A 9,446-nucleotide genomic window follows, 5' to 3' on the forward strand; every position below is an offset into this window, starting at 1 on the left:
TGATGGTTGTCGGTTAAAGAATCTCCCAAACAGAGTTATTTTGTATTTTTACGTACAAACTGAGCTATTATTGTATTTTTAAATACATTGAGTTGTTATCTACTATTTTAAATGTTTTATACAAACTGCATCTTTATTGTTGTTTTTATATTGCATTGAGTTGAGTATTCATGAGTTGAGGTTGAGTTAAGTAGAGTCAAGGTAAGTATGTTTCCTTCTTTCCAAAGTTAAAGCTTTGATGTTATGATCAGTTTTTCCCGTACATTCAATGTACTGATGTCATTTGGCCTGCATCGTTTCATGATGTAGATACAGGAGATCAAGGTCATCAACAGACGATTCGTTGATACCAGTTGCAGTTTCAGAGTTGTTTCGTGAGCCTCCTTGCTTCCGGAAGATCCCTCATTTATGTTTTATCATTTCAGTTTGTTATTAGGATGTCGTGGGTCTTGTCCCGACGTCTGTTTCTATTAGTAGAGGCTTCATAGATAGATAGTAGTAGTTCATGAATCTTTTCATTTCTTTGTTAAATGTTTTAAAGACTTGAGTTGCCTATTTCGGGCTAGTAGAATATTCTTATATATTCTGAGTTATATTTTTAGATTTCGAGTAAAGTTCTACTTTTGAGTTTATCTTTTATTGAGAAAGTCTTCCGCTAAGAATTGAGTCAGGCCAAGGGTTCGCTTGAGGCCAACAATGATTCTCGAGTGCCGACCACGTCCAGGCTCGGGACGTGATAGATAAAATGAGACCTTGTATGAGGTATAACTAATTGATGGATTAAATTAAATAAAGTAACGGGGTATAGTACAAGTACCCCCTAGATTATGACGGAAATCCTAGACACCTAAACTTAACTAGGATCCTATTACCCATAAACTAATTTAAAATAGAATAAAGGCCAAACACATATGCAAATATTCTACTTAGGCCAAACACATAGACCCTTAAACTTGTCTCTAAATTTCATTTTGACACTTTAACTCAATCTTGTTCCATTTTAATCTTTTAACTCCAATTTTTATGTTTCATTTTGGCACTTCTAAGTGATGTGGTAGAGTGTGTGCATCACACTTTTTCTAAGAGAGTGAAAGACAAAAAAAACTATTTTTTTAAAAAAATAATAAAAGATTCCCTTCAACTCTATTTCTTTTATGTACCATTTAACACAAAATACTAATTTTATGATTTCTTTATTTCTATATATGTTATTCAACTGCAATTTTGCATTTTAAAAATCGGAGTTCATCCGTTAGTTATTGTAAATAATTAAAATTGATGGATGATCATTGATTTTTTTTTTTTATATATAAAAAGTAACAATTTCATTTTAAGAGTTTTCCTATATTTTTACGTGAAAAATAACCGACGAAAATGCGTCGATTTTCTTTAAGAAAATCAATGACAATCCAACGCAGTCTATCGAGTTTCAATATTTTTTTGTAGTGTTATTAATTAGCAATGAACATGAGTTTGTTTTTTACTCGTATTTAGTTGAATGAAAAATTAGAAAGCTCATATTTGAGTTAGTCCAATTAGACTAGATATGAAAAAAATATATGTGGTGTTATTTAATTTAATTAATTGTTTAAAAAAAGAAAAACCAACACACTTTCGTCAATTATTTTTTCACACAATAATGTACATAAACTCTAAAAATAATTTATTTATTTTTAAAATGATGTTCATCCATTATTTTTTTCACACAATAATGGCATGTGAAGTACACACATCCCACTTTATTGATTCTCTGGAAAGAAGTGTCAAAATGGAACATAAAAATTGAAGTTGAAGGGTTAAAATGGAATAAGGTTGAGTTGAAGTGCCAAAATGAAATTTAGGGACAATTTTAAGGATCTACTTATGTGTTTGGCCTAATTATAATGATATTAATTTTTATTGATAGTTTGATATGTTGTATCAAAAGTACTTTAATTTTTTGTATAAATATTCTTAACATATTAGAAATGATTTAAAATGTCTTCCTTTTATTTATTGGATTGAATTTTATCTATCCTTTCTCTTATATATACTTTCTCTCTTGGTCTAGTTAGCGTATATGTATAGTTCAAATAGAAAATTCACCATTCTAATAGTTTGAAACACAAAAAGTTGAAATACTTCGGATGTGATTTTAGTCTTTCACTTGATAATTTAATGGAAAGAAGTAAATGCCTAAAGAAGAATAAAACGAAAAGGACTATTTTTCTTTTAAAATATAATGGTAGGGACGTTATCACGTAAATCACGTGGGCATTAATTACCCAAAACAAAAATTAAACTACGTAACTCAGTCATTAGGGCATCTCCAACCCAATCCTCTATTTTACTCTCCAAATATAGAGTTTTCTATTTTTTCAGACAACTAACTCCAATCCAATTCTCTATTTTACTTTCTAAAAATGAATATATTTCTCTCTCCTCAATATTATATTATTATTTTTATTTCATTCTTATTTTCTTATTTCATAATATAAATCTTTTATTTCTTTTTCCCAAATAATTACTTTATATAATTTTAATGTGATATAAAATTATTTTTATTCTAAATTTTTAAATAACATAAATTGCAAGAAAATATAATATAATACATAAATTAGGGGACAAAATTCAAAATAAAGTGACATACAATTACATAAACACTCAATTTTCAAAATTATTACGTTGCTCGCATAAATGCTCTATTAATGCATTACGGAGTTCAAAATGAGCATTTTGTCCTTAATTTTTTATGTCTAGCTAAAAATTGTTCAAACCGGAGATTTTCATCTATCACCATTTCTATAGTTGGAGTTGGAGCCTCTACGACATCTTGAATTGGTGCATTGAGATCACGTTCATCCTCAATTATCATGTTGTGCAGTATAATACATGTAGTCATTATATCATGTGGCACTTCATTTCTCCAAAAACGTGAGTCCTGCAATAATTGTTCTATCCTCAAATCCTTTCTAACTCTTATTGAAAGACAATTTCGTTCGAAGGTTAAGGTGATCAGGTCTGACAATGCATATGAGCTAGGATCGGGGGAAATTCAACAAGATTTTTTCTATTCTCAAGGTATCATTCATCAAAAGTGTTGTGTAGAAACTCCACAACAAAATGGTGTCGTGGAGAGGAAACATAGGCACTTGTTGGAGACTTGTAGGGCTCTTCTTTTTCAATCTAATGCTCCTAAGAAGTTTTGGGGGGAAGGGGTGCTTACTGCTACATATCTTATTGATAGATTTCCTTCATCTGTGCTTAATCAGAAAACACCACATCAAGTTCTATTTGGGTTAATTCCAGATTATTCTCACTTAAAACCTTTTGGGTGTTTATGTTTCACTTCTACACTTACTAGACATAGGGATAAATTGAGTCCTAGAGCTTTTCCAGGGGTTTTCCTCGGGTATCCTTTTGGACAAAAAGGATATAAAGTTCTTAACCTCCAATCTGGTACAGTACATGTTTCTAGAAATGTCAAGTTTGTTGAAGCTATCTTCCTTTTTTCCCATTACACTCCCATGTATAAACTCTTCCCTGGTAGTTCTTCTCACTGTGATAATTCTGGTTTTCCTCCTACTTCCCCTATTTTCTCTGAATCTTCCTCTCCAGTTTAACCTTCTGCTTCCTCTCTTTCTGTTGCAGATTCATCACCTCAATATCCTACACCTTTCAGTCCATCTACTATGTCTATCCCTTTTTCAAGCAGCAGTCCTTCTACTTCTGATGCACCTATACCTTTCCCACAGGATGAAGTATTGCCACCAGCAGTAGAAATGTCTCCACGTAGGTCACAAAGACAACATGTGAAACCTAGGTATTTGTCAGATTATATTTGTGCACAAGCTTTCTCTGTGATCTCACTTAATCTTCATATTCATCCCTTTTATCAGTCTGCTCTAACTCCTTCTAATCAGACAACTATCAGTTCCATTTGTTAAATTACTGAACCTACTTCTTATCGACAAGCATTGATGAATCCTGGTTGGAAAGCTGCAATGGAGTCAGAATTACAAGCCTTGAACTCCAATCACACTTGGGACCTGGTCAAATTGCCTGCAAATAAGAAATTTTTAGCTTGTAAGTAGATGCATAAAGTCAAATTAAAATCAGATGGGAGTTTAGAGCGTCTGAAAGCTCGACTTGTAATTCGAGGTAACACTCAACGTGAAAGGATCGATTATACGGAAACATTCTCTCCTGTGGTCAAAATGACCACTGTGAGATGTCTCTTGTCTTTTGTTGTTAAGAGGGGCTGGAAGGTTTACCAATTGGATATGAATAAAGCTTTTTTTGCACGGAGATCTACACGAGGAGGTATATATGCAATACCCTCCTGGTCTTGAGTTGCCTTTTTCATCTGTTGTGTGTCGCCTGCGTATGTTTTTGTACGGGTTGAAGCAAGCTTCTCGTCAATGGTACTCGAGACTTTCTTCAGCTCTTGCCACACATGGTTTTGTTTCCTCTCTCAACGATTATTCACTCTTCTTTAAAGTCTCTGGTCAGCTCATCACCATCATTGCCGTGTATCTTGATGATATCCTGCTTAGTGGTAATGATACATCAGAAATCAACAGGGTTAAATATTTTTTGAACTCTGAATTTCGGATTAAGGATTTGGGTGAGACGCATTATTTTTTGGGCATGGAATTGGTTAAAGAAAAATAGGGACTTGTCGTTACCCAACGTAAATTTGCTCTTGATCTTCTACAAGAGTTCAATTGTCTGGATTGTCGTGTTGTGTCTACTCCTTTGGATCCCAATTTGAAACTTTCTGCTACTTCTGGTTCTCCTTTGCCAGCTACTTTGGTATATCGGTGACTTCTTGGAAAGTTGATTTTTTTTACCAACACTCGGCTAGATCTTTCCTATGTCGTGCAGACTTTGAGTCAATATATGCACTCTCCACACACCGGGCATCTTGAAGCTGCATTACATACCCTTCGTTACTTGGCTAGAGATTCAGGATTAGGTCTTCTCATGAGTCTCTTTTCAGATTCTTGCTTTTTGCGATGCGGATTGGGTGTCTTGTGCTGACACTCGTCGATCCGTGAGTGGTTTCTTCCTTAGCCTGGGGGGTTGTCCTGTTTCATGGAAATCTAAAAAATAACCTGTTTTGGCCTTGTTTCAGCTGAGGTAGAATACCGCTCTATATGTAGTCTTGTCGCTGAAATCACTTGGATTGTTCGCCTTCTTCATGACCTTAGTGCTCCACCTTCATTGCCTATTCCTCTTCATTGTGACAACCAGGCTGCGATTCATATAGCTAAAAATCCAGTTTTTCACGAATATACGAAGCACATCGGGCTCGATTGCCACTTCGCCCGTGAGAAGCCCCTTGATGGTTTAATTTCTTTAACTTTTGTTCCTTCTTCTTCTCAGTTAGCCGATCTGTTCACCAAAGCTCTTGCTGGACCCTCACATCGATTCCTTCTTGGCAAGTTAGGAGTCCGTTCACCGGCCTCCCACTTGAAGGGGGGCTGTTGGAACTACTGTTATTGATATTTCACCAGAACCTTCCATTGAAGATAAAGAAAATACAGACACCTTGGAGAAACACCAGCCCAGCATACCAAAGCCCAACGGTTTCTCTTATTTGGATGAAGTATCATGAAAGTTGGGCTTGGGCCTTTCCTTTTTAGTTACATAATTGCATATTATATCCATTATAGATAATGATTATATTTTTTGTCTTTTTGTAAAGTTAGTTACAAGTTTGTTAGGGAATAGGAATAGAATTGTATAAATAAAGATACACTGTACAGATTATGATTACTCAGATATGGAAAGCAAGCTTTCTGCTCAAATTCTCTTCTTCTTCTTTTAAGTTTTTCAAACAATAATTTGAATTAAAGTCTAAAGGACAAGGTAGTAACCAATAAGGTATTGCTATTATATATTTATGTAGGAGTAACTGTAAATTACTACAATCTTAATTAGTTATCGATTTACCCAATATCCAATATTAAAAAAAATCAAAACCCAACGATAACTCGATATTTTTTTTAAATTTATAAAACCATTAAAACCCCATTAACCTAATAATAATAAACCAATAACAATTTATTTGTTTGATTTTTACGCAACCTTAACCTTATGTTTCAGTTTTAATTATTTTGTTTCTTAAATAAAAAAAATGATATGTTTATATATTTAATAGTAATTTAATTTTATAGCTATATAAAATATTTAACATGTCTTCGTTCCTAAGTTTCAAATATCTTTTCTCTAGTTTTTTTGTAATAAAGAAAACTATATATCTGCATAAATCAGAACTAATGAAATACGTAATTAATACTCCACTATAAATGGCAAACGGAAATGGGCGGATGAAGTCTTAACTCGCTAAAGAGTAAAGTTTTAATTAAATTCTCTTACTTCAAAGGTCAATGGCTTAATGAGCAAATGACCCCAACTCAATTTCAACTATTTCTTTGAAAATGTGATAGAATATGAGCATATAATTCAAAATCTTAAAAAGATCATGTGGAGTTATTGATGACATTATAATTCATTTGAAATGCTTATACAGTTTGAAAAACAAGTGTGGTATTCTCTCGACTGTATAATCCAATTTCATAAAAATATTTTATATATATTTTAAATATGTGATTTTTGTATAAATAGATCAAACTAATTAAAATTTGGCTTTAATAATTTGGGCATTCACCTCAAAATCTCAAGAAAATATGGGTGATGTGACCCTAAGATGATGTAAAACCTTCTAAAAACACTTGCACAATTATTGGGAATCAAATGTGATAAAATAAAAGTGTTCTATGACAGCTTATGCTTTTAAATAATATGATGACCATATAGTTCAATACAATATTAGAACAAAAACAAACTTTGAGTTTCACCAATGTCATCCCTATCAATATTATCAAAAAGAACTTTATTGTGTTTGACCAACTAAAAAAAAATCAATCATTCGTCAGAAAGATGTGGTAAATAAACCTAGTTAAATAATTGAAAGTTTGCTTACTCAAATATATTAAGTGCTTGTAAATGATGAGATTTTTACCCAACTGAACAATAAATACAATTTTATAGGTGTTTAATAGAAATTAAGTGATTAAATAGCAGATTCATATATTGTTACTTATAAATTATAAGTGTTTAGAAGTTTTATTACGTGCTTTAAAAAAGTTGATATATATAGACAATTTTAATGAGAAAATGTTCTGGTTTTCTATTCTGGTTTTCTATTCTTTTAAATAGTGTCATATAAACTAATTAAGAAATATTACAAAAAGTTTGTCTTTGAAAATTATCTTTTGAAAACTGGTGACATAATTAGTACTTTTGGAGAAAAAATTATTAGCATGACATAAAGTTAACCAACCGCAGTTGATTCATTGTAGACTCATGAAAAAACGTAGTTTAATTTTTCTGAGACCATCTCCAACCATCTCTATTTTACTCTCCATACTCTATATTTGGAGAGTAAAATAGAGAATGGGCACTCCAACCCACCTCCAAATCACTCTCTATTCTTCAAATTTAGAGAGTTGAATAGTAGTTCTCCAAATTTGGAGAACTACTATTCAACTCTCTAAATTTGAAGAATAGAGAGTGATTTGGAGGTGGGTTGGAGTGCCCATTCTCTATTTTACTCTCCAAATATAGAGTATGGAGAGTAAAATAGAGATGGTTGGAGATGGTCTCAGAAAAATTAAACTACGTTTTTTCATGAGTCTACAATGAATCAACTGCGGTTGGTTAACTTTATGTCATGCTAATAATTTTTTCTCCAAAAGTACTAATTATGTCACCAGTTTTCAAAAGATAATTTTCAAAGACAAACTTTTTGTAATATTTCTTAATTAGTTTATATGACACTATTTAAAAGAATAGAAAACCAGAATAGAAAACCAGAACATTTTCTCATTAAAATTGTCTATATATATCAACTTTTTTAAAGCACGTAATAAAACTTCTAAACACTTATAATTTATAAGTAACAATATATGAATCTGCTATTTAATCACTTAATTTCTATTAAACACCTATAAAATTGTATTTATTGTTCAGTTGGGTAAAAATCTCATCATTTACAAGCACTTAATATATTTGAGTAAGCAAACTTTCAATTATTTAACTAGGTTTATTTACCACATCTTTCTGACGAATGATTGATTTTTTTTTAGTTGGTCAAACACAATAAAGTTCTTTTTGATAATATTGATAGGGATGACATTGGTGAAACTCAAAGTTTGTTTTTGTTCTAATATTGTATTGAACTATATGGTCATCATATTATTTAAAAGCATAAGCTGTCATAGAACACTTTTATTTTATCACATTTGATTCCCAATAATTGTGCAAGTGTTTTTAGAAGGTTTTACATCATCTTAGGGTCACATCACCCATATTTTCTTGAGATTTTGAGGTGAATGCCCAAATTATTAAAGCCAAATTTTAATTAGTTTGATCTATTTATACAAAAATCACATATTTAAAATATATATAAAATATTTTTATGAAATTGGATTATACAGTCGAGAGAATACCACACTTGTTTTTCAAACTGTATAAGCATTTCAAATGAATTATAATGTCATCAATAACTCCACATGATCTTTTTAAGATTTTGAATTATATGCTCATATTCTATCACATTTTCAAAGAAATAGTTGAAATTGAGTTGGGGTCATTTGCTCATTAAGCCATTGACCTTTGAAGTAAGAGAATTTAATTAAAACTTTACTCTTTAGCGAGTTAAGACTTCATCCGCCCATTTCCGTTTGCCATTTATAGTGGAGTATTAATTACGTATTTCATTAGTTCTGATTTATGCAGATATATAGTTTTCTTTATTACAAAAAAACTAGAGAAAAGATATTTGAAACTTAGGAACGAAGACATGTTAAATATTTTATATAGCTATAAAATTAAATTACTATTAAATATATAAACATATCATTTTTTTTATTTAAGAAACAAAATAATTAAAACTGAAACATAAGGTTAAGGTTGCGTAAAAATCAAACAAATAAATTGTTATTGGTTTATTATTATTAGGTTAATGGGGTTTTAATGGTTTTATAAATTTAAAAAAAATATCGAGTTATCGTTGGGTTTTGATTTTTTTTAATATTGGATATTGGGTAAATCGATAACTAATTAAGATTGTAGTAATTTACAGTTACTCCTACATAAATATATAATAGCAATACCTTATTGGTTACTACCTTGTCCTTTAGACTTTAATTCAAATTATTGTTTGAAAAACTTAAAAGAAGAAGAAGAGAATTTGAGCAGAAAGCTTGCTTTCCATATCTGAGTAATCATAATCTGTACAGTGTATCTTTATTTATACAATTCTATTCCTATTCCCTAACAAACTTGTAACTAACTTTACAAAAAGACAAAAAATATAATCATTATCTATAATGGATATAATATGCAATTATGTAACTAAAAAGGAAAGGCCCAAGCCCAACTTTCATGATACTTCA

The 9,446-nt window shown here is 31.1% G+C and overlaps 1 protein-coding gene across 1 annotated transcript; it reads left to right on the plus strand.

The window, feature by feature from the left end:
• Positions 1-3,959: 3,959 nt before the first annotated feature.
• Positions 3,960-5,487, plus strand: LOC107062446 (uncharacterized). Its single transcript, XM_015313100.1, has 5 exons — positions 3,960-4,065; positions 4,289-4,563; positions 4,654-4,794; positions 4,982-5,042; positions 5,117-5,487. The coding sequence occupies exons 1-5, from the start codon at positions 3,960-3,962 to the stop codon at positions 5,485-5,487; spliced, it is 954 nt and encodes a 317-aa protein (XP_015168586.1).
• Positions 5,488-9,446: the final 3,959 nt, after the last annotated feature.

Source organism: Solanum tuberosum, unplaced genomic scaffold (assembly GCF_000226075.1).
Source record: "Solanum tuberosum cultivar DM 1-3 516 R44 unplaced genomic scaffold, SolTub_3.0 scf00226, whole genome shotgun sequence".
NCBI lineage: Eukaryota > Viridiplantae > Streptophyta > Magnoliopsida > Solanales > Solanaceae > Solanum > Solanum tuberosum.